This window comes from Drosophila persimilis, unplaced genomic scaffold (genome assembly GCF_003286085.1).
Source record: "Drosophila persimilis strain 14011-0111.01,24,50 unplaced genomic scaffold, DperRS2 tig00000000-arrow-pilon, whole genome shotgun sequence".
Lineage (NCBI taxonomy): Eukaryota > Metazoa > Arthropoda > Insecta > Diptera > Drosophilidae > Drosophila > Drosophila persimilis.
Window position 1 is genome coordinate 21,422,221 of NW_020825288.1, and position 26,031 is coordinate 21,448,251.

Sequence of the window (26,031 nt, forward strand, 5' to 3'; positions counted from 1 at the left end):
TATTGGGTTTATAATTTGGCATGGTAGTGGTAGACCCTGTTTTAGGCCCAGCATTCGGACTCGTTCTGGTTTCATAATGAGCTCTGTTTTGAGGGGTTTTGTGTGTGGTTTGCTTATGCAAATGTCACCGAACGAAAGGTCAACCAAAGAGTTGATAGAGCAAACTTTTGTTGTTGTTGGTTTATTGAAGAGTATTCTGAGAGTGAAAGAGTTCACTGGGAGGTTTAAACAGAATTTATTAGCATAGATATCATACGATATACATTTCTAGACAATTATTCCCACTATATTTGAGGGTTTGCAGGCAGCAACAATTATTTAAATATGTATATCGCAAACATCAAGATATTGAAGGAATAAAACTAAATTTCAACACAATTTAAAGAGAAGAAAGAAAGAAATTAATAGAATTTGCAGTGGCAATTTCTGAAGCCAGGACGCTGAGGCTTCTTTGGGGGTTCGGCGGCTGCCTTTTCGGGCTTCTGGCAGGGCGCCTCGGGTGGCAAATCACAGCCCTTCTGAGCCATAAAGTGGCAATTTCGGCGAGCCGCCTCCGGACACGGACACTTGTCCAGGCTGGCATTGTCTAGCCGAGCCTTGAACTGCTGCTCGGTGATGGGGGGCCGAGGCACATATTTGTTGCGATCACAAGCGATGATCCTCCAGTTGGGATGAGCGCGAAGGTAGTCGGTGCCGTTCTCCAGAAACTCTTTGGCCAGCTTCTGGCAAGCCACCGGATCATCGACGGCATCCCGGAGCTGGCTCTCGAAGTAAGCGTTCTCCTCCGCCTGGAGGCGTTTCATTTCTATGACCTGTTCATCCAGAGCGGCACGATGACGGAGCTTCGCGCAGAACTTCATGGCGTGGGTGACCTCCGGATGAGCGAAGCGATTCTCGGGCATTTTGTTCTCCCGCACTTCGGCCTCCAGGCGCAGACGTCGCTCGGCCTCTTCGCAGATCTGCAGCTTGAGGATTTCATGGCAGCGGGCCGCCTCCTCACGCTTGAGACGCATCGTCTCTGCAATGTTGTTCTTGGTGCAGATGTCCACCTTGTAGAGGTCGGCCGTGCGGTCGTCCAGCATCTTCTCGATGCCCAATTGGAGGGCCTGCATGCGCCGCACATAGGCCAGATACTCGTGGGTGGATCGGTGAAAGTCCCGCTTGGCTTGGGCGATCTTCTCTCTGGCCTCCGCCTCCAGGCGCTCTGTTTCGCGACAGAAGGCGGCATGCTCGGCCTTTTCGGCCTCCCATATGGCCAGCTTGGCGCACTTGCGGCGATGGATCTCCTTCAGAAGCTCGTCCCGGTAGGCCAGATTCTTGGGAGGGGCAGCCTGGTGCTCCTTGTCGAATTCCTCGAGACGTATCTCTTCGATTAATTCGTTCAGGATGCGGGCATCCTCGCGCTTCTCTTCATCTTCACGCGCTAGCTTCTCGGCGTTGTCGAGCATTTGGACGGCCAGGACGTTCTTCATCTGCTCCTTGATCTTCTCGCGTCGCTCGTTTTCGCACTTCTGAGCGCAGTCGTACTCCTCCCAGCGTCTGCGGTTCAGCTCCAGCCAGTACTTCTCCTGCTCGCATTCGCGCCGCTTCTTGCGTTGATTTTCGAGGATCTGCTCCTCCTGGATGATTTTTGTCTCGATCAGATCCTGGTGACGCAGTGCCTCGCGTATCTCGTAGCAGTTGAGCATCACCTGTTGGATGCGTTTTTCCTCGAGGAACTTATTCTGAACCTTGTGGTGGTCCTCCGTGATGGCATGCAGATGCTCCTTGCGGTCCTTAATGTCCTGATCGATGCGGTTCTTCACCGTATTGGCGAACTCCTCCTCGTAGAACTTGTCCTCCTCGTCGAGAAGGTTCTTCAAGCGAAGACTCCGCTCGTTCAGCTCCGCGGCGGCAATTTCCTTGGCCTTCTTGACCAACAAACCAATTTGGGAATGCAAACTCTTTCGATCCGTGCGCTGGATGAACTGGAAGTGCTCCTGGCCATGACCCGACTCTTGCATGTTGCACAATTGATTAATATATTGCCCAAAGTATAGAGTATTGTAAAAAAGAAACTATGGAAAATATTCTGAATTTCTCAAGTTGTGTCTACGTTTTGTTCCGGAATGAGTTGAAGGGTAGGAATAAGGGCAGGGACAGATATGGAAGGGAAAGGCAAAGGCATGTCAAAACGGATCCAAAATCTACCTTTAACATATTGAAACAGTTCTCTCCCCCAAGCTTCCTGAACAACAAAGCTCTATCCCCATCAAAATCTGCATGATTAATGTGCCACTCAATGGCGGAGGTGCAATCCACAAGACAAACAAACACACAATGCACCGCCGCGGCTCCATTAAACTGTCTTATGGTTCTGGCCCAAAGTGTTCCATAGATCATGAAAGCAAATGCCAATGCCCATAAACTCCCGCCAATAGATTTCGCTGCATTATCATGCTCAATGTGCAGAGTTCTAGACATAATTTATGAGTATCACACGCAAGGCACTCGAATGCTGTCTGATTTGTGGCTGGAAATGGTTAGGAAATTGCTATAATTTTCTGACGAAAAGCTAATATGACATTACGCATACGCAGCGTTGTCAAACGTGTCATTTTTGCAATTGTTCAGCGATGTGTGAGCTACAAATTTAATTAGAACTGACGTGAAGGGGTCGTTCTGTGTGGTACAAAAAGTTTATGGAAAAAACTTGTGGCAGCTAGAAGCTGCTTTAGGCAATTTTACTATCACTTTTCCCTCGCTCTCTTGTGTCCCTGGGCCTCTATAAACTCAATTAGCAATGCAGCTGACAACACGCTAATTAACTGAGATGTGAGCTGGAAAAACTTGCCAAAACACTTGGCCAGGAACAGGAAAAGAAGCACCTAAGATCCTGCCTGCCCTGGCCAAAAACTTTATGGCTGAGCTGCGCAGAGTGCCGGAGCTCCTTCGCCTCTGCGATTGGCATGGAAGTGCATGTTTGCCCAAGTGCAAAATTGTGCAATTACGCAGCTCTGCGGAGATATACCAACAACGAGGACGAGAACGAAAACGAAAACGAAGACGACATCTTGCAATGCAGCCTTCGTCTTAGTCATACGTCGTATGGAACGCTGGCTGGGATTTCCTTTTTTTGTTTTCTTGGCCATATTCAAGACAAAGTTTCAGGCGGCAGGAATATTTCAGGGCGATTTGCATAGGGCTCCCCCTCGCGAACGATAATAAAATGTAATAACTGCCAGCGCAGAGCAGAGACAACCATTTCGAGTGAGTGAGTGCCTGATAAGCCATTGCAGCTGTTCTGTTCTTCCGAGGCCTGAAGGCAGGATACGGTTTCTGATTAATGTAGAGCTGCTCTTCACCATGATGGAATGAATTCTTACTTTATTATGGTTGTGGCATCTGTGCCTGGGATTCAGTGAACCATTCACTGCTACTGTGCTTAATTTTTCGGTATTCTTTTGGGCAAGGCCAAGGCTCACTTTACTTGGAGGTAGGACTGTAGGAAAGGCGCATAGCATATCGCTGACTGTCTGTTGCACACACACACACACACACACATAACGCGCAAATGCATTGGACTCTCTCTGGCACACAAGGGCTCTCCTCCTCCTTTCTCGCACATAATGCACACCCACACAGATGAGCGCTCTTCATGTTCATATTTGCACTTGTGCTTTTCATACCGAGCTCTCAAAGAGTTAAAGGGTATATGCTATTCGAGGGATAGTTAAAAGATGCAAGTTGTTTTGAAAATATTGAATACTAGAAGACTCTAAAATAAATACCAAAAAATCCAATACCAAATACCAGAAAATAAAAAGCAAAAATGATAAATTGAATTATGATAAAAATTGGTCTTAAATGAGGCAAGATAACATTTTTTTTTTCTTAGAAATGCATAGAATATAGATTTGAAATTATAAAAAATATATAAATATTTAAGATTATAATTTAATCGTACTTTTTAAACATTTGTCACTATTTTTCCAAAGTTATATTTTCCCACCTTCTGTCTGATCTGTGATTGCGAAAACTGGCCCTTTCTACACATGATCCCGAAGAGCTTTACTTCCTACTGGGTATCTGTTGTTCGATTCCCTCGACCTTGGCTCATTTTTATACATTTAAATATTCATGCGCTCGACTCAAAATTTAAATTGCGGCGCGTTCACTCGAAGCTGTGTCAGTGTGGGTATCTGTGTTGGTGTGTGAGTGCCTACATTTGTGTACATATGATTATATCCGTGTATGCATAGTGCTTTTAAATCCACAGCATTTGCGTGTGGGAGTATGGGTTAGCCAGCGAGTCTGGTCAGCCAGGCGTTGTTATTTACAATCAACTCTCCCAGCACCCAGCACCCAGCACCCACTACTCAAACCCCAGCAGCCGACATACACCAAAAAAACAAGAAAGAAATGCTTCAATCAAATGCCGAAGCTTTAGATGCACTTGCCGGGTCATAGTTCATATGATATTACTAGTATTTGACCTGAACTTAAGTTCCTGATTCAGAAGTTAGCACATACTTTCTCTCAAAATTTAAATAAAAATAATCACCATACCCCTTGTAAGTGTATAAAAGGTAAAAAGGCGTTCACACACACAAAAAAAAACCCTCAAAGAAAATAGGTAAAGAGGAAAAACTGCATTGGAAAATCCATAATACAACAGAGGCCACAGCGCAGCGCCAACCTAGAGCACTGTCCTCCTCCGCCGCCTCCTTTCCCACCTCCTCTCTCTTTGCCGCACATCAAAAATTTCCAGCGGGTAAACGAAATAAATGCGTCGTGCTGCGCTTTTCCTCTCCGTTAGGGTTACATAGTTAGAAAGTTATTTCTTCTTGTTTTTTTTTTTGGACACTGCAAAATCGGAAAATGTAAGCAACAAAAAATTGGCTGAAAATATACAGAAGCACAAATAAATGGACGGGCAGGTAAATAAATTGGCCAAAACCATAAAACAGAATGGCGCAGAGTGGGGCAAGTCCTCAGAGGAATTGTGGGATGCTGTGGAAATTGTAGCAGATTGTGGGGCGCTGACTGGATCCGCATTCATTTATCTAAACGAAGCCACATGCAGTGCAGTGCAGTGTGGCTGCTGCTGCTGTTATTGCTCCTTTTCTCTGAAATGTAATCAACACATGTCACACGTGGCGTATACGTTATATCATTTGCATAGGCGTATGCCAAGAAGAGATGATGTCAACGCTGCTGTTGTTTGGCTTTAAAATTGATGGGAAATAGATCGAGATGTCGTTATATGGCCTATGAAGGATTAGCAGATGAATAGAGAAGGGGATACCACAAAGACTTTCTGATATCTTATGTACATATTTTTAAAACATCTTTCTGTGAATTAAATAGTTGATATAGCAAGCATTGAAGTGCATCATTTTTGTGAAAGTTACTCCCCTCAAAGGCAAAATATTCATGAATGCAGTTAAGCAAGGAAACTGACTTCTCAAAGAAAATTATTCTTGAATTTCAAACACCCAGACTTCATGGAGAATTAAACACACATACATAAAGCTATCGGGAATATGTCGGAGCACACACCCTAATTTTCGAAAGTCAAGCCACATGTTCCACACTCCCCATCCACTGACCGCTGACCATTAAATTGTCATCATAAACTTGTCCCTTCATCAAAAACCACTTTCACATCACAGATGGCCCCCTTTCAACATGTAGTTGAAAGTTCCATTAAGGGATATGGGCTTACAACTTAACATGACAGCCTCTGATCTGCCGAAAAGTTGTGGAAACATTACTTTAAAATTATTCGCACATTTGCATGCTTCCGAAGAGGGTGGCATTCAAAATGAAGCCATAATTTACTTTCTGCCGCATAAGATATGCCACACTCTCTCTTTTTATTTAATTGCAACATTTTCGAGGCGGCAGACACCTTATCGTGACGGTGACAGGCAGCATAAAAACTTAAATATAATTAAGTTTATTTTATGGACCCGTGTGTGTGTGTGTCCGTGTTCGTGCCCGTGTCGTGTGCGTGTGTGGGAGGTGGGAAAGGGGGTGAGTGCAAAACTTATGGCATACTTTGCAGCTGTACTCTTGACAGTTCTCCCGCATTGTTGCACGGTTGCTCAATTGTGGGAGGGGGATGGGATGGTATGGGATGGTATGGAATGGGCGGCGGAAAAGTTGCTGCAGTCCATTGAAATGCAATTAAACTTGCAAATTGCTTTTGCTATACACACAATTTACATAATGCAGCAGAGATATAATCTTTGAACAGAAACTTTTGCCCCATAGTTCAATTGAGTGGATTGGATGGAGGGGTTCTACTCAGCAGACGTCGACCCGTCACAGATTTCTTGTTTCGCATTGCCAAGAGTATATAAAGATTTCCGATACAGATTGCAATTTTTTGTCTTTGCCTTTCAGCCAAAGTCAATGTGAAAGTCAAAGCAATCAGTGAAAATGGAAAAGCTTATGCCATATGGCCGGCCACCTTTTTTATGGTCGCCAACTCCATTAGCTGTCACTTAGTGTAAAACAAATCATAAATGCTGCTTGGACAGCAGCAGAGCTCTCCCCTAATTATGCTGTCATAAAAAGGGAGGCATTCCCATCAGCAATGTTAATGGGGCGTGGCTTTTGGTCCAGCCTTGTCCCCAGGCCCCGGACCCATCACGTTAATTGTTAAACACTTGAGATTAATGTTGGGCTTGGACCATCACCATCCGACCGCTCTCAGTCTCTCTCTCTTGCCACCATTTAATGGCGAATTTATAGACAAAGATGTTGCAGCATTATTCATAAAAGTTAGGGTCTTCCGCCGCCTAACGCATCCCCCACAGGATTCATGTGGGGCATAAATCAAAGGAGGTGTGCGTGCTGCCTCCTGTTTGCCCAACTAAGCGGCCATCAGGGGCTGCTAGATCCTACTTCTGGTCCTGTTCGTTGCCGCCCCTCCACTCTCCAGCTGCTCCTCCGCAGATGTGTGAATCGGACTGGAGGTCACGTTCTATAGATGTTGACTGTGTTGCATTTGTGTGTGTGTGTGTGTGTGTGTTTGTGTCTGGGGGGTGGCTTAAGGACTTTTCCTGGCGGAGTGATTCAGAAAACATGCAATTGTTTATAGGGGTAGAGCAGAGATCTTTAATTGACAAAGTTCTGTGGCGGTTGAAAGAACTCAAAATATTGAAATCAAATTAGCAAAACTTTCTTTTCTAGAGCTGCCCTTATTCGTTGAGCAACCCTCTGGAGTACGTCTAAAGTTTCCTTTCTTTTTTTTGGCAACGGTTTTATTCTTTCTCCTCATAGAACTTTAACTGCCGTCCGACTGATTTTATTAGCTGGCATTTGATTTCCCAACCTCCTCCTAGATCTGCTATATCTCCATACTAGCGTCAGGACATCTCAATTTCGGTTGAGTTTTTCTTGCTTTTTTTTTGTCTGTGTGTTTTCTGGAACTCTAGATTTACATTTTTACTTGGGAGATTCCTTGGCTCTCTGCGGTTTTATTTTATAACTTTGTTTTTATGCCATTTCACCAGTTGTTCAGCTGCTGTCACATAATTTGCACTTCTTTTGGGTTCTTTGCTTTGTTTTTCGAGTGCGGGTCAACAAACTTTGCTACAGTTGAATAATGGCCAACAATTAAGTTGAGAGGTGGGTGGAGGAAAGTGGCTATGAAGGAAGAGTATCTGCGTTTTTGGAGACAGAGGAAGAGTGGCTGAATTTATGGAGACAACGGAAAAGCATTAGGCTTTATTGGCTCAATCATTTGCAGACTTTACACCGAGAAAATGTATAGTTTCTGGATGTTTTCAGAGTTAATCTTCATTGCCTAGATGGATGGTTTCTACTCATTTTGTATGCAATAAAAACGTTAATTAGAGCAACTTCTGTTTTCGATAAATCTTTAATTGATTGCCGGAGGGCGTGCCGCAGCTGTTGCTTAAAATGCTGCATTTGATTGGCAGTTAAATTAATTAGGCAACATGCGGAATATTTAAGACCAGGCCAAGGGCCATAGCCAGAGCCAGAGCCAGTCTCTCTCTCTCTACTGTTTGGCTGTTTCGGCTGATTAGCTTCAGTCACCTAATTAAATTTCAAATGCAGCGCAGTGTCAACTTAATGGTCCTCGGTTTCTGTCGCCTCACTGTCGGTTCTCCTGCTATCTTTCTCTAGCTGTCAGCAAACACTCACAGATACACACAGTCGCACACACTCGAACACAGAGGCAACGTTAATCATAATAATGTCACCACTAATTGCATTGCGTATACGCACACGTGTACTTAGAGTCGACTACAAGCAGCAGCTTCCTGCTTCCACTCTCTCTCTCTTTCTCTGTTTCTCTGTGTATTTGCCTCTTAATTCGCTGGCGACCCCATAATTTGGTATTACGTGGGCGCGACCGCCACCAGTGCCACGCCCACAGCTGACTCTCCCTCTCCCGGAGATCGGGGAAATGTGTTTATTTAACATTTAAGCAAACAGCTTTTCCCCGCCAACCATATAGGGGAATCGTGGAGAGTGAGTGGGTTGGGATAACGATGCGATGGTAGGGTATATATCAGGGAATGGAATGGGCGATAAGGATTGTCAAAATTCGCTAACATAAGGAAAAAAGTTTTAGCCGGAAATATTTACAGAACGCAAGGAAGAAGTGGGTTTGGGTAAACACTTTTCCTGAAGGAAAAAATTAATTGGGACATTGAAGAGAATCTGTGTAGATAGGATGCGATTAATATATTCTATAATGTATTTAATAGAATTGCTAAAGCTTCCTTTGGCAATTATCTTTTCTAAGCGGATCTAAGCTTCTTTTCGATTTCCTTTTAATCTTCAGAAAAGGTAACACCCCCCGAAACTAAATATTCACTCATTTGCATACCCGTTCCACCTCCAGTTTCTAGCAGATACGCGTACCACTCTTAAGATTAAGTGTAAAATACCTAAGAAAAATAAAAACATTTTAAAAAGTTGAATCACCAACTCCAACTCTAGCGTCCCCGAAAATTTCCATTACCATTTCAGCATTTAAGCACAAAAAGCAATTTCAATGCAAATGCCGAGTGATCAGAGGAGGAAAATCTGTAGGAAAATGGGGGTGGGGGACAAGGGGAGGAGGAAGGAAAACTTACCGCCAACATAGATATCAACCTGCGACCAATTCAGTTTGCTGGCAATGCTTTGCACGGCCAGGGAAATTGCCTCGAATGATGGCAGAAAATTGCTCGAGATCTGCAACGAAAGATACGTATATATTGTTAGATGGTAAGCGGGAGGGAAAAGATGTTGTGCCGAGGTTACACCAAATAAAGGAACTTAAATGACGCACTGAGACCCGGTCCCCAGACCCCATGGCAGCTCTATAAACATAACTCTACCGGTGCCCCCAACTCTGTCTATCTTTGTGGCATTTCATTGTGTTCATTCTGTTGTTCTGTTGATTCTGTTGTTGCTCCCTCCCTCCTTCCCCCATTCGCCAGACTCTAGTGGCTGCCAGAGCCCAGTTGTTGGCCAATTCTCAAACCTCATCACCCATTCTACCTTGCCCCATTCCCCATTTCCCATCCACAATCACCTTTTGTCTCTGTGGGCAGGCAAATGAAAATCTAAACACGAACTCTAGTGCCTTGTTTGTTAAAGTGAAACAAATTAAATGCTTAAGCAATTAAAGAATACAAACTGCTAAAGATGGTACACGGCAGCCGGTATGTCCACTTGCCTGCCGAGAATGTGTGTGGGAAAGAACAATTTGTGGATTAGAAACTGATAGAAATTATATTTTGATTTAAATCAACACTTTCTTGCTTTCTAGCACCACATATTCATAGGTAATTAAATCAATTTAAAGCCAAGAATTCAGTGTGAATCCATTTTGTGAATGATAAATTGAAGAAAATGTGGTTGCAATTACCATAAGAAATCAAAATTAAATTTCAATCAAAGTGATACAATTTAAAACACGAATCTGCTAGGCCAATTGCCTCTTCAGTTCTGTTTCTCTTTAAATTGAGTTCTTATCGGCTCTGGCTATTCCCTTTACTTGGATTAAATACATAATGTAATCCTGCTGTCCATTGTCCAATGCGATGTACAATTTTTGCAACAGTTTCGAGTTTGTTCTCTTCTGTTCCTCGAAAAATGAACAAAGACTCACTTCAGATAATGAGAGTCCCCGTCTGGCAGGGATTTTCCTCTTGCTTATTTACGAGGCTCGTCAGACAAATAAATCTGCAACAAGGCCATAGACAATTCAATCATGTTTAATCAAAGGATTAGACCCATTCCCCAACGAGCGAAACTTCAATCAATAATCGGGGGCGGGCCCTGACTTTTAGTCCCCCTAGACCCTCCTACATATACATATCTACCCCTATTATGCTCTGACTCTGAGTCCCCCTTATACATACAATATATCCCTCTATTATGCTCCCTTCAGCAGTTGCCCCCCCATTATGCTCCCCTCTCTCTCATCATCATAATCATCGTCGTGCTCGAGCATAAAAAGGTCCTTGCGCGTTTGGGTGGCGGGAAAAACTTCGATTTTCCATTGGCATTGATGTGGGGCCAAGTCCAAGGAGGGCCCTGTGGGGGTTCTGGGGAGGTGGTAGCTGACAGCTTTAAGTTGGTATTTGTACCTTTTTGACCTTTTTTGCTGCTGTCCGTGTGTGTCGGCTTGTTTCTCATTTTTTGTTTAGACTCATTTGTTGGCTTGATTCAAGCTGGCGATGGAGATGGAGTTTCTTCTTTTTTTTTGTCTTGGGCTGGGCTGGCAGGACAGCTGCCTGTCCAGGCCTGGCTTCATTATTTTGGCAGACGAAATAAATTGAAAAACGTTTTTGAGAGAGGAATACGTGTAGGCAGCTTGGACACATACAATTTTCTACGAAATTGAATTTGAAAAGCAGCAACAACCATAACAATCACAGCAACAGCAACAGCAACACCGGAAGCAATCAGTGAAGGAGGCCCTGAATAAGAGGGTGACTTTTTTCGCTCGAAATTGAAAGGTTTCTGATGTGATTAGGCAATGATTTTTCACAATTTCACTTGGCTTGTTGTTCTCTTTTTTACTTATGCTTTATGACAAATACGAATTGCCCGTTATCGAGAGTTAGTTTTGGGCTAACAAGGCGTATACGTAGTGGCATATGGAATGTATCTGTTGGTACTGAAGGGAGAGGTTTCTAATGGAATTGGTTTCATTTGTGGGTCAACTATTCAATAGAATCCTTATTGGCTGTATTAACCATTTGGGAACCTCAAAAGAAGTATCGAAAAAGGAACCCTCAAGGTCTTTCGAATAAAACGAATGATTGAACCCCTTAAATCTTGTGATTTACTATGATTGCTCCCTATTATTACAGCTGACTGTTTGTTGCACTTACCCTCCGTGCACCTCCAGTAAGCTGCTGCCAAAGTTCAGGAAACTTTTTCCATTCAATACAAACAGCAGCAAAGGAAGTGGGGTGTCAGAAAGTAGGGTGACAGGAAACAGGAAGTGTGGCTGTGGCTGTGGCTGTCGCTGTGGGGGCTTGGGGGGAGTGAGGTAATGCAGCAAATTGTTAAAACAATTGCAACAATTTGGCGTCGAAGTGCATTTGGGGTGCTCTATTGACACAACGTGACCAGCCATCGTACACTGAGAATTTACTGAGTTTTCCACTCTTTCCCCTTCTCTGGTTCTCGCTTCCTGTGTTCCCCCATTCTGCCATGAGCTTCTTTTTGCGGCCATTGTATATTGGAGGCGCCTCATGCTTATTTATTTTAGTTATTATTGCTTGGACTTTGTTTTATGGCACGACAAATTGTTTAACGTTCAATCAATTTAATTAATTTGCAAGCAGCTGGTGGAAATATATATTATTTTTGACCAAGCAGCCGGAAAATGAGTTTTCCTTGCGCTTTTCCTTATTGAGTTTTCTTTTTGTCTGTTCACAGGTGAATTGCTCCTTGGCCCTCAGACGAAAAAAAAGGAAGATGTTATGCAAAGGAGCAACGTGAGCACCGGGGAAAAAAAGAATCAACATTAATCACAGCTCAGCAAATATTTGACATTTGCCAGCCTCTTTGGCAGATTGTCAAACGGGGGAAGGCAGAGAGGTTCCGCCCACCAACCCCTCAGATGTGGAAATGGAGGCATGGGTCTGGCTTATCCCCAATCCCGACTCAAGCATCATCTTTTGTTGCCATGTTTCATGTTTTTCTGTGCGAGCGTGTGCCTGTATCTTTGGGTGCTTCACATTTCGCTACACATAACAGCTTTGTAAACCTATTCACATGTTAATAATTCAGTTAGGAGGCGCATACAATCGGTATACGGAGGAGCATCTAACCAAATTTTAAATTTCGATTGATCTTTTATGGCGATTTCTATATCCTTATGCTGGCATTTGGTGCAAATGGATTTATTTATGCGGGTTTATTAAACTGATTGGCATTGAACTTTGCGTTTGGATATGGGTGTGTGATTTCTCATAAAAGGTTATTGTTACAAATCCTCAGTAGAGGAAACTAATAGAGGAAATGTATGGAATATATATGATAGAATGGAAGAATACAAACTCTTACTTTAATGATTTTGCTCCCAGCAAACTTTGACCAAACTCTGACAAACAATATTAAACCCATAAATATTATAAAGCTCCCTAAAGATACATACTATCAAAAGACGAGTACCAAAAAGATTGTAAAAACGTGAACTTCATTTCAAGGAACTTTTCAATGACCAAGCTGAATTTGAGTCCTCTTTTTGTGTGGCCCACTTTTTAGAGGGTCTTTGCAGGTTTATTCCTTTTCAATACGCAAGGACCAAAGCCAACAGCTGGCGCTTGCAGATAAAAATTAATGCGAGAATATATTTTATTTGTTGTATTTTTTTTTTGGTTTTGGTGGAAGATGCCATCATTATTATCAATATACAATAAAAGAAAAGCATAAGGCAAAAACTTTGCCCGCTGGGGCACTTAATTTGCTGTCATTTAACTGGGGAATAAATGGCCAAGACATGCGGCTGCAACCGAACCCATTAAGATGCCGCAGAACCAACACCAACAGAAGGCGGAAACGAAGGATGAAGTTTTGGCCTACATCGGACTTTTCTGTTTCTGTTTCTGCTTCTTTACTTTTTTCAATTTAAGACAGAGACGGAAAGAGATAGTGTAAACGAGAGAGGCATAGACAGAGGAAAGAGCATTTTTATTGTGTGGCAAAGTGGCAACAAACATTGAGGTGCTATAAAGTTACAGCAGTAGCAGTAGGAGCACCAGGAACAGGAACAGGAAGGGACCACAGCTGACTGAGTGTCCAAAATGGCTGTCACACATATACATAGATGGCTACACATACACAGATACAAATGCAAATCACACAAATGCGCACGTGCTGGCATTCCCAAATTGTTTTCACTTTCTCTCTCTCTTTCCGAAGCACATGGCAAATGTCTGCACTTTTTCCTCAGCTGTCTTGTACACAAATTGAATACGATTTGAATTACGAAATGTTTGTTTGATGTATTCTCTTTTGCTCTCTCTATCTCTATCTTTTCTGTACCCTTTTGTATGCGGGGGCATGATGGTTTTGAGGAGAGCTTTGCCACGGCAGAGATGATCAATCCTCAAGGGTATCAAGAGTTTCAGCACTTCCCTCTTGTTCGCCTGTAATTTTTATCCGGTTTATTTGTTTCTGTCCGACAAATTGCTTTTTAATGCCATAGTTATGTGCTCCATTTTTTGTGCCATGTAATTTCCTGGCCAAATTTTATTTGCTTTTTGGCCTGAAGAGTAATCACTCTATCTCTTGCCGTAATTTATAGTTTATTTTCAGACAAAACGATAGATAGGCTAATGGTTGAGCTTTGTTGGGCAATATGTTTGTAGGGGACTTTGTCTGTATTTAAATTGAATTAAAGCTGGCGACAGCTTTACGCTTTTAAGGGCCATAAAGATTGACGGATGGATAAGGTGATGGCGATGGTACCCAGCGGATATGACCAGGAAAGTGATTTGATGGCTTGTTAAACGTTTACATTTTTAACGAAATGAAGCACTAACCCTGCCCAAAGTCCTGTGCCCCTGACCATTATGCCTCGTCTTGCCACACGTATGTGCAGCACTTTTGTGGAGCCAACTTTATGAATAATTGAGCGGTGCCCTAAGTGGCAGGCAGGCAGGCAGGCGGCAGGCAGGTCGGCAGCCTCTCTGAGCTGCCTTTTTTATGAGCAGCACTCTCTCGCGCTTTCACTGTGTGAAATAAAGGACTGAAAGTGTAAGGAGGAAATGCGGAAAAAGGTTTCACTCTTCACAAAATAAGCATCATTGAATTTATTATGATTTTTATGCAAATTGCCGCTGCTGCCTGCATCCCCAAAGGGGCGTACGATGAATGCAATTAATGTGGCATGGCAGGCAAAGCAAAAAGGTTTTATGTCCCTGCCACTTAGCCTAACGAAGGGCTTTTTCCCGTCCCTCCAGCCATCCAAGAAGATTCTTTCGCAAAAGGTCACCATCCAGAGAATGTTTCTGTCCAGCTAATTGCCAGCTGTCTCCCGCTTGGAAATCTCTTCGGAGAAAGTGCGAGAAAGTCGAGCCAGGAGTGGATTTAGCAGCGAAGATGCTGGATGCTGACAGCTGTGGCTGGGGGATAAACTTGGGAACAATATTCAACAGAAGCTTTTGAATATGTTAAGATAATTCTGGGATGAAATGAAGTGCCTCGAAAGTTGGCTAAAAGCTGTGGTAAATAAATGTAGATGTTCTGTTTTTTTAATGCACATTTAATGTGAATTTATGAAGGCGGGCATTATCATATTGGAAGTGCCATGTCATACGCAACAATTTCATGTATGCCACAGCAAATCTCTCTCCCACAGAGATAATAGTTTATTTAGATGGAAATGGAATTCCTCCTGCTGTTTGTTTGTCCTGCATTTGACTTCCTGCCACAGACGAATCAAATATGCCACTCACAGAAGCCCCCGAAATGAAATTGTTCTTAATTTGCGTGATGCGAATCAAAAATCAATGAGAATACAGCCGCAAATCAATATCCCCCAGGAGCCATGCACACACAAGTGTGGAATCAACACGAACACAAACCTGAACACACAGATACAGATACAGATTCACATGCAGATACCTGCAGATACATATACGGATACAGATACTCTGGTAAATGTGTGACTGACTGACTGGCTTGCATGTGCAATGTGCCACCTGCAGTCAACAGGAGGGTTAAGTGGAATTATGGCCGGGTCTGATCCAGCTAAAGGCAAATGTGTTTGGCACTTGTAACCGAGGCTTAAGTGGTCCTGATTGGGCGCAACCTTCGAGTATTTAATGCCCGCTGTAATTTTCATTTAAGTGTGGCAAAAGTGTACGTGATTTTCAATTGAAGCTTGAGTGTGTTTGCTTGATATTAATAGTTTCGCAGCAAAGGCAAACCTTCTTTTCATCACTCAACCTCAACATCTCTTAAAGTTTATGCCCCAAAAATGTAGCTTTCTTTGAAATTTGTGCCACATGTGTGGCTGACTTCAAAGGAGCGTGCTGGTTCATTGACCCTAAATATGGCAACATTTCTTGGCTTCATTGTAAATAAGCCAATTTTTTCTTTTAGCTGAAGATGATGCTGCTGCAGCTCCATCTTCAGTTCGCTGTTGCAGCTCCTTCTCATTCTTCAGCTACTTTTGAAGCTTCTCTGTCATCTTCAGCAGGTTCCCTCCCATCTTCATACAATGCTGCTGCAGCTTCTCCAGCACCTCCTCCATCTTCCGCTGATGCTTCTCTCCTATCTCTGACTGCTGCTACTGCCATTTCTGTGGATTCTGGCAAACAAAGCTCCATTTGCTTTGATATCTACTGCAAAATATTACGTATATATCGTCGTTGTCGTCGACCAAGGCAGCAGCGGGTTTTTAGCGCTGCTTTCAGAAAACTGCAATGAAGGGGGATATGAGTGGAAGCATGACATGCTGACAGCTGCGTTGTAAGTTCTGTTGTTAGCTTGTCGCATGAATTTGGCCAAAGCAGAAACGAACAAAAGGGACAGCGGGAAAGGATACAGAGTTGCACATGGGGCATGGTCACGAGTGCACTTAATTGTGTTTGTGTCTGCTGACTCACATTTGAGCTGCCATGACTCCGAAAATGGAGAGTGGAAGTACTAAAAGTGGCCAAGTGGAAAGTGGAAAGCTGCTTAAAGTTTGATTAGCTGACAATGGGGCGTATGAGCAACGTTCCACGCTCAGGGCTTCAGGGATCTCGCCCTCCTGATAGGATTGTCTGGAAAACACAATTACGAAGGGCATGCAAAATTGCAATTCAATCTTTCCCAGCGATTCGAAATCGAATTACAAAAATGCTGCAAAAAAGGGGGATTCACTGAAGTGCCAAAATTCAATTTAAATGCTTCCTACCCTCAGGGGTATAGGCGTGGACATAGAGCATGGGGCATGGGGCGATGGAACGCCATGGCATTCCATTTGGTGAGCGAAGCCGAGGCGCGTAAACAGCAATCAATCATGGCGCATGCAGCAGCGTCAGTCGGAAGCAAATAAGAGCAATGCAGCAGCAGCAGCAACAACAGCAGCGATAACGCAACTAGAAACGGTAAATCAATGACCAAACAGGATGCAAGGCCAAGGCCAAAGTGTCCCAGAAAAATATGAAGAATCCTATAAAGGAGGTGTCATCTAGAGAGTGGCCTTAAATGGAATCAGAAATTGACGTTTCCATAGAGAATGTACCATTTGCAAACCCCTGAATATATAAATATTCCCATTTAGAAATCCATCACACAGCAGAAGCCAAACAATAGTCTATCATCAGAACACCCCACAAAAGCCAAACAGCTCAAGGCTCTTTCCACATATTATTTATTAAAATAACGTTCTCTTTCCTCCATTGCCTAACCCAATCGTGTTGACAGATCCATTGTTAGGGTCTCCCTCCCCAGTCACACATGCACACAGCACTCTCTGGAATGGTCATATCAGTATCAGTGCATAGCCAGAACGGATGTCATCGTTATCATCGAGGCAGCTCTCAAACTGGCTATGGGATTGTCAATTGTCAAACTGATTGAGTCTAAGGCAAATGCTCAGCGTATGCGGACTGTTGGTATCCACACACTTTTCGCCATGAAAAACTGCACTGCCAAGTGACTGTATGACTGACGGAATGACGGACTGACTGACAGAGAGAGGGAGAGGGAGAGTCGCCCATGAATGACTGACTGACTGACAAACGCTTGAATGCAGTTCCGTCTCTGACTTGACAGACTCCCACTTTTGCTTTTTCTCCCATGTGTCTTGTTTCGCTTGCGTTCATTGCAAATTGTTAGATAAATGGCAAAGTCGATCCAGATTGGCACTGCACTGTGTTTTGCTGGCAAGGCAAGCGTTTCTTTGAGTGATTTCAAATGTCTCGCGGGAATGGAATGCCATCCTGCCCCTCAATTCAAATGCAACATTAATCTTCATTAAACTATTTGCAAGTTCTCTGTCTCTCTCTCTCGCTCTCTCTTGGGGATTATTCAAGTTCTTTCGGATTACACACATATACCAGCAGAAGCAGTATTCAAATGTGTGTGTGTGTGTGTGTGTGCTGCAGGGTCAAACTCAATTTACCGTATTAAGCGATTCGAGCGGAACAAACAACAACAATTCAAACAATAGTTGAAAAACCCACAAAAGTTAACAAAATGCAGCAAAAGTTTAAAATGATGTAAATTGCATGAAATTGATATGGGTGGAAAAAAGCCAAGAAACGAAAGGATAACCGAATTGATCGAACTCTTAGATACCCTTTGATTGACGAAGTCTTTCAATGGAATATATTCGATGGTTGGTTTAAGAATACATCTATGTGAAGAATATATCTATCATTATTCGTTTTTGCATTGCATCTGTACAAAATCAAAAGACTCTCTGTCTGGAAAAGGGTATTGAAAAAAAACCCCGCCTCTGAGAGGGTGAAAAACTTTGCTCGGTTTTGGGGCGCTTTTCCAGGGCTCTTCAGATTCAATGACCGTTATGGAAAACTAAGCCCGAAATGTGTTTGATGCGGGCTTCTATGCGTGTCTTTATGTGCATGTATGCTCCGCTGCGGCAAGCACTGTATTTGCACAGTGGCACAGTGGTGTAGAGCAAAGTTTCAGCTGACTTTAGCCATGGGAAAACCCAACAATGTGAATACAATTTTCAATTGGTTTCATCCCAGTGCACTGCAGTGTCTGTGCGAGTGTCGACAGAGATGCCTGGCCCAAGTGGCGTATGCGCAATTCCCTGCTATACAATGTCAACGCTTTAAGCTGACCCTTTTTCCCTATCCCAATCGCTACTTCCTAACGCTATTCGGTATATTCCCTGCCCGTACTTAAAGGCCTCCCCATCCCGCTTTCAGTCTGCACTCTGTACATTCCCAAGGCGCCTGGCAGTTTGCAAATTTTCCCAACTCTCTGGCGGCACTCCCGCACTCTCGGCGAAGGAGCGGCCAACAAAGCGCATCAATTGCAACTTTTGTGCGGCATTTGTGTCGCTGATTTAGGAGCGGAGCTGGTGACGGTGCCGTGGCCGATGCCGATGCCAGGGCACCCGACTGTGCGGTAGGCGTGTGCTATTGCAACAGCAGCGCATAAATATTGCAGAGCGCATAAAAATCACACTTAATTGCACGTTTTGTTACTTTGTTGCCAGTCGTGGTGCTGGTCGCTGGTCGTCGGGCCATGGTCCGTGGTCCACTCCCCACTGTTGCTGGTATACTCCCCAATGATCCCCCGCGGTCCACTATTCAATGGCGGAATATGTCGTTTATGGTCTGCTGTCTGCTGTCTGCTGTCTCTGTCTATGTTTGGTGTGTGAGTGTATGTTTTCCTGTGGCACAGTTTGGGTCTTGCAACATACTTTGCGGCACTCTATCTCTGTTGTCTCTATCTACTGTTGGTATTGCATTTCAGGCTTTCATTTATTAAAGCATCAGATATTTCTGGTATCTCCGAATTGTGGCTGAATGTGAGGCATTTCGTGGCTCACCGCAAAACCAAATCCATGGAAAATCGGTTGTGCTTTTTCTCAAAAGGGTATATGAGCTGCACCTTGCTACCAGTTAAGCTTCCTATCTTGCTCGGGTTTTGCTTTGTTGTCAATTAAAAACACTTTTATCTGCAACATTGTTTTGTGGGGTCCGCCAGGATATAGCAAGCCATGGCTCCGTGGCTGCAACAACTGCGGTTTAATGTTCTATCGTACACGTGTGCGGGGGATTGCTGTTGCTATCATGTGTTGTCTGAGATGGTACATGTTGGCGTTAAAGTTATTAAAGTTCTTTAAGGTTTGTTTGCTCTAACAAAAGTAGTTATATTTCAGCTGCAGTTCCATTATATAAGTCACATATATCTTTGCAGCTTTCAATGTAATCCAATTACCTTTGAAAACTCTCTAAAAATGTACATTAATTATGCGCAATTTATGACAAAATTTGTTTTAATTTTAAAGATAATTTCGACCCAAAAAACGCACTCATAAAATGGCACTCATAAAAAACTTAAGCAGGGTCTCCATTTTCGTTTTTTGTGCAAGCCAAGCGAAAATATTTCATAGCATACTTATAAGGGCAGCAGGAAAATTACAGCTGCCACAAGGGAAATACCCAAAAGAGAGAGGTATAAAGAGGAAGGAAGATGTGGAGAGTCATTAGGTGGATTTAGTTGGGTCGGATATAGCTTTTGCGACAGTTTGCGGCTTTCTGCGGCGCTAGATGTCGCTCTGGCTGGTTGTAACAAGTTGTTTGAAGTGCTCTGTGACGGAATTTTAAGGGCTTCCCCTGAGTGGGTTATATATTTTACGAGTACTATGCTTTTTTTAGTAACTGACCAAGCACTTGCCAGTGTATGTTGCTGCTGCTGCCTCTGCTCCTGCATTTGATGTGCATTTGTGCATTTCCAGACCAATAATAACTTGCAACTGACATAAACCTTAGTCAGCTCATAAAAATGTACAGAAAGGCAGACAGACACAGCTGGCTGGCTAAGCAACATTTTTGTTGATGATTCTGCAGCATTTTTATGGGAGAGACAAAGGGATCTCTTCAGGAAAGGAGCATCCTTGAAGAGCTTTAAACGGCAGCAGCAGGCCATGGTTATTGGCATGCATAAAAATAAGAATGAAATATTGTAGCTGCCTGGACGCTCTTGCTTCTCCATCAGCATCATTATTATTGGCTGATTTGCATGGAAATTATATGCATTTTGCTCTCTTTGGTGCCTCTCGCTGCCATACATCTTTCGCAGCAATAACCTCTCGGGGGTCTAAGCTGGCAGTTCATTATAAGGCCATTGCTCATTTCTCGGGACTGGCTCTGGCTATGGTGCTGGTACTGGCACTGGCACTGGCACTGGCAAACCCATTTGTCAATCATTTTGTCATAGTTTGTCAGTGGATTTCATCGCTTTTCAGATTTTCATTAATAACTTGGCTGACACTCTCAACAAGTTAACAAACTTTCGGCCAGACTAAGGAGAAAATTCCACTTGTCAATCAATTGTCGGGCAGAAAAAAATCCTCATAAAAATATGCAAAAGTAACGAAGGGAATTTTTACGAGTACTTGGCAAAAGTTTTTCTGTGACAGCTGGAGTTTGGAAAATTTCATAAAATATTCTTTGGGGCACTTGTTGGCATGCACTTCCAGAGAGTGTGGCAAGTGTTGCGCCTTGTTTCACCTTCGGCCCCATCGGCTCAACGCTTGCCACAGAAAGTAATTTCATGCTGGCGTCGACTTTCATCAAGCAATTTTCCAGCATATTTCGGATAGTAGTACACCCCCACCACCACCCGGACCACTCAAACGAAAACTCTTCTTCATTTCCAGGGCCATAGCCTGCTTTTCCATTTCCTGTTTGCCAGCCAACCTTCAACCTCCTCCGACCACAGACTTGACTTGATGAAGTTTTGTGGTGCCAACTAGTCTTCTGTCTCTTAGATCCCACCCCACCCCACCATCCCATTCTATGGATGGGGACTGCTCTTTCCATCTCCTGTCGCCTGCTTCAGGGTTTGGGTTGCGAAATTGCAAATTTTAGCTGCAAAATGCCTGTGGCTTTTCCTAGGCTTTTACGTAGTTATTTTCTTTCAATTGCTGCTTAATTAATACACGACATGTAATCCTCCTACATAAGGTAATAAATATGTACACATTTGCATTAGACCGCAAATATTTTTACAACTAATTATGTAAGGCAGCAAATGTTTGGCTTTAGCGACGGGAATGCCACATGGATTTGTGGTATTTGAAGTTGACTTGAAAAGAGCAACGAGGTGGTCGAGAACTGCCCACGAATAAGTCATCAGGGGATCGGGCAAGTCTTCATTGAATTCAAAGATATATTTCTACTATATTTTGTGCTGAAATTCTTTAAGATTTGTCTGTTCTCCCAGATTCCCTGATATTCCCTTTGAGCCGTTTCAATCCCTTCTTAAATTCGTATGCCCTTTGAAAACCTTTTTCAATCAATTGCTCCATACACATCCCCTTTTAATGATGTCCTTACCACCTGCATTGCTTCTTTCTGCCACACACGAAAAACGGAGGGAGGTCTTAAAGAAAGGGACATACTCACTTTCATTCGCGGACAGGGCCACAGGACGATGGTCTTATTATAATCGTGTGCCAGTTGTTCGGCCAGCTGATGACAGTGACCCAAGCTGCGGGCATCGTTCCAATGATTCCTCTCATTCCAGTCTCCTGCTGACGACTGATTCACTTTAGCCTCCTGCTGATGCTGTTGCTTCTGTGGCTCCTGCTGATGCTGCTGACGTGGCAGCTGCCTTTTGGCTGGGTCAATGTCCACATTCGCAGAGCTATTCCCACTGCTTCCATTTTGGTTCAGGTTCAGGTTCAGGTCCACGTCGGTGTCTGCATTAATGCCCGCATTTAAAGTCTTTACAACGCTGGTGTATTTCGGTAGCTCCAGTAATTTAATGAAGCCACTTAAATCTGTGCGTTGGCATCGTCGTCATCATTGGAGTGCAGAGTGGGGCATGGTGGCATGGTGGCAGAGTGGAGGGCAGACCGAAAAAGAAAGAGAAACATTTTATGTGGCATATAAAAAAACTTGTGCATATTTAAGCCAAGAACGCAGTGTGTCTCTGTGTGTATGTGTGTGCTTAAGCGGTGTAGTAACTGTTACTGCTGATGAAGGCAACAGCCATGCCCTCAGTGGAGAATATGTCTGCCACAGCAACAGCAGCAAAAATTGTTGCTCCTCAAGTGCCCCTCTTCTTTGAGGTTCTACGGGCATTGCCTGCTAACGGGGGACTAACGTCTGGCAGTGCAAGTAACTGGCCAAGCATCCGACAAGTGGCCAGAATTATGAATGCCCAGCTCTCTAGGCTATGTTCTTGATGTGCTTCAAGTGGAAACGGGAGCAACACTTCACAGCAACAGCAATAGCCACTATGCCACTGGCAATTGTCGGTGCATTATACTCCATATATAATTCCATAGCTAGTAAAAGTCCGCCATGAAAACTATATATAACTATCTGTAATCTTAAATACATAAAATACTGTGCTAATCCCCGAAAGCTTAACAACTTTCGCTGGTAAATAATGTTCGTGATAAATTAAAAACTTTTGCGTGCAAAATGGCAAAGTTTCAGCTTATGTTCCCTGAATATTTATACCCGAAATTAGGTTTGCCCTGATGATTAGCTCTTTAAATGAATTTGGCCATAGATCGCGATAAGCGCAGAGTTTATTTCAGTCAGCAAAAATACCCTCTTTTAACTTGCGAGACTTTGTCGGGGTCTGCAGACGGGCGCTGACTGTCTTAGAAAGTTGCCTTGACTGTGCCGTCCTCCCCGTCTGGCTATTTGTTTTATTCTTTCATTTGGCTTTCTTGGCTCTCAGTTTTCATTTCACTGTCCTTAGTTTTCAGTTCTTTTTCAGTTAGTTTTGAAAGTAAACACGGGTGTGCGCGAGTATCCTCTACACATGGCAAACTTTTGGCGCCAAAGTTTCTGTCAATTGCAACAATTTCTGTGCGTGGCGGAAAGTTTAAATTTGATATCTTTAATTTCAATGCAAGGTGCTGCCCTCCTGTCCTCTGAGGTGTCATAAATAAAAGATAAAACTTTCTAACGAATGCAGTACATCTAAATTGATTTAAGTTCCAGAGAGCTGACAGGGAAATTCAATTTGCAAACCAAACCATCCCATGCGATGCGACAAATAAATTCCATTTGCCTTAATGTACATATGGCTCGTTGTTGCTGGTTTTTATGTTTTGCAAAATATTGAAATTGAATCTAGTTGCATATGGCTTCCCTTTCGCCTCTGCTTCCCTCTGCCGGTGACAATTTATGGGCCAGAGAGAAGACCCTATGGCTGGCAAGTGCACAAAAGCTGGCAGGAAAAAAATCTATAAATTGTATCGCTTTTGCCTACCTCAGGATGAAATTAAAAGGATACCCGAGTCGAGGTCCGGGTCTGGTTCTGGGAAATAGTTGGATAATATATGTTTTGTAAGAGACCGTACAATGGCCGAGGATTGATTGGACTTGGATGCTGTTCACCCAAGTCCATTTACAATTGAATTGCCCATACGCCATGTTGTGCAATTATTCTCGTAATTGATATCCAAGCAACGACAGCTGCTAATCTTCTGAACAAATCTCCCCTTTTAAATTTTCTTTCAATTCTTTTTTCTCTTCCTCTCGACTGTCAAGTATTCTTGGTTCTTACTTAGCCATTGGCCTCTGCTTCTCCCTTCGAGCAGGAGTGAAAAACTATCATAAAACACTTGAGCTGTGAATGGTTGGGGGGGGGGCCCTCAAAGCCAAGGATTTCTTTTGCCTGGCTTTAATAAAATAGTAAGTCAGCCACAGCCACAGCCACAGCCATAGCGACAGTTCAGAACAAACTTCGAGTGCGGAAATTGTGAGTTGTCACAGGCAGGGGCTACGAAAATATTTATGATACGAATTGAAGGCGAAAGGAGGTGGAAGGAAGGCTGGAAAGTTTCCCCTTTTGCTTCCTAATTGAAGGAACTATAATTAAAGTTGTAAGTAGTAGCCCTGGAAACTATAAAAAAGTCAAGACTATTGAGCAGTCCGGCAGCTCAAAGAAAGGACGTGCTTAAATTAGTTTAAATTGATGGGGGAAAAAGCGTGGAATATTTATACAGGCAGAAACCCAAGGGCAGAAGAAAAAGCGCGAAAAGCGGAAAGGGAAGTCAGCCATAATGCATGCAAATTGAGTTTGCAGAAGGCTGAGGCTAACAGAAAGGCTTTCCCCCCAAAGATGCTGTAAATTTCAACTTTCATCTTTTTTGAGTCTTCCCTTTAATATTCTTATAATGTTCTGGTTAGTGTAATCGTCTTTCTTGCATCTTTCCTGGCCATCAGATAACTTCATCTTTAATTTCTATCGCTTGATTTGTATATTCCCACTCAATTAGAAAAGTTCTCTGATGGCTTCCACTCTGTTGCCTTGGCCAAACATTAGCCCCAAGCAAACAAGCTGCCAATTCATCTTCATAAACGGCCCAGAAACCCTCAACCATGCTGTGGGCCATCACTTTTTTGCGGCTAGAAGGGAAACTTGAGCACAAACACAAATCATCGATAAAACACGATGTGTAAATGCATGTTGGCAGGGATTTCCATCAGGGGTTTACAGCCAACAAAATGTGTACCAGACACAGGCTTTTGATGCTGCCTGATGATGTCGGTTCTAGGTCGGGTTTTTGTTGGGTTTTCGGTTGTTTTTTTTTTGTTCTGTGTACTCACCCACATCACGTAGAAAATCGACGCTGACATTAGAAAAGTGCAGTTGGAAAAAGTCGAGAAAATTGTGGAAGCCCTGTTGCACATGCATCATATCAGTGTGCAATGATGGGGGTATTAAAACGCCCACCCGTTGGGCCTTGGGTTTTGGTTTTTGGTGTTGCTTGTGCTGTCTTCTTTGACGTTGTTCCTTCTTGTGTTGCAGTTGTTGCACCTTTGGCTGCTGTTGCTGATTATGTTGCTGCTGCTCTTCTTGGCCCTCGTCTGGATGTGGCTGTCGCCTATGTTGCTCCTGCTGCTGTTGCTGCTGTTGCTCTGTGTCCTGTTGATTTTGACGTCTCTGACGTTCAGCTTCACGCGCATTACGTGGGTTTCTTGTGGATGATGTCGCTGCTCTGGCTGTTGCTGGCTTCCAAATTGAATTGCTACTAAGTGTTGTTGCTGTCTCTGTTGGTGCTGCTGCGGCTGTTGTCGTTGCGGAAGTCCACGTAGCCACAGCTGTTGATGCTGCACCAGATTCACTTGCTTTCTTGGCCGTTTGCAGGACAAGGACACCCAATGAGGACACCGAAACGTTGTCTGGCTGAGATATAAAACTGGAAGTGGCATAAGATGAGGGGGAGGAGGAACTGATGGAGGAGTTGGTAGTGGTGGCGGTCGAGGAGGAGCTGATGGCTAAAGAGGCAACACTATGGGGGGAATTGAGAAAGAAGAAGGCTGTCAACAGCAGAAATAATTTAGCAATTTGACAGATTGTTAACTTCATTTATGTTGCGTATTTTTCTGTGGTTTCTGGCGGTTCGTTCTTCTTGTTGTTGAAGGTCCTTTTTGGTTGTTGAAGGTTGTTTACTGTTGCTGTTGTTGTTGAATGCGGCTTTTGTCCCCTGAATAGTAGTTGCAGTTGAGATTCTTGGTTTTCTGGTGCCTGTTGCCTTCTACTTTTAAGCCCACTTCCACTTCCAATCAAAAGCTGAGCGGGCCCCTTCTTTAAAGTCCACTCTCAGGGCCCTTTACATTTTTTGCTGTTTGTAGTTGCTGTTCTGCCTGTTGTTGTTGTTGTTTCTGATGTTTGCGTTTCCTGTATTTTTGTTGTTAATGAACTTTGACGTAGTTTGGTTCGAATTTCCCATAATTGTGTTTCTATTTGCTGGCAAATTGCAGGCTGTCTGAAAATGTAAAAGACGGGGGAAAAATGGCATTTCTCATTAAAAGTTTTCAGTTGAAAAGATCTCAATTGTTGTTTGCAAGTAAGAATAGCAGTATTCAGGAGCAGATTGCAAGA

General features: G+C 43.4%; 2 protein-coding genes across 2 annotated transcripts in view; both read right to left on the reverse strand.

Moving 5' to 3' along the window:
* LOC6591975 overlaps positions 1-25,799 on the reverse strand; it is a 34,018-nt gene extending 8,219 nt beyond the window's left edge. The window contains exons 1-3 of the mRNA XM_026995459.1: positions 24,753-25,799; positions 21,582-21,958; positions 9,102-9,201 (exon numbers count right to left, since the gene is read on the reverse strand). Of these exons, the coding sequence (XP_026851260.1) occupies positions 9,102-9,201; positions 21,582-21,958; positions 24,753-25,515 (1,240 nt within the window). The 5' untranslated portion in view covers positions 25,516-25,799. The remainder of the gene's footprint in view (positions 1-9,101; positions 9,202-21,581; positions 21,959-24,752) is intronic.
* On the reverse strand, positions 263-2,049 carry LOC113567466 (trichohyalin). Its single transcript, XM_026995458.1, has one exon. The coding sequence runs from the start codon at positions 2,001-2,003 to the stop codon at positions 402-404; it is 1,602 nt and encodes a 533-aa protein (XP_026851259.1). The 5' UTR covers positions 2,004-2,049; the 3' UTR covers positions 263-401.
* Positions 25,800-26,031: the final 232 nt, after the last annotated feature.

Excerpts from the sequence above, each read along its gene's own strand:
- LOC113567466 (XM_026995458.1), bottom strand. The coding sequence starts at position 2,003 with ATGCAAGAGTCGGGTCATGGCCAGGAGCACTTCCAGTTCATCCAGCGC.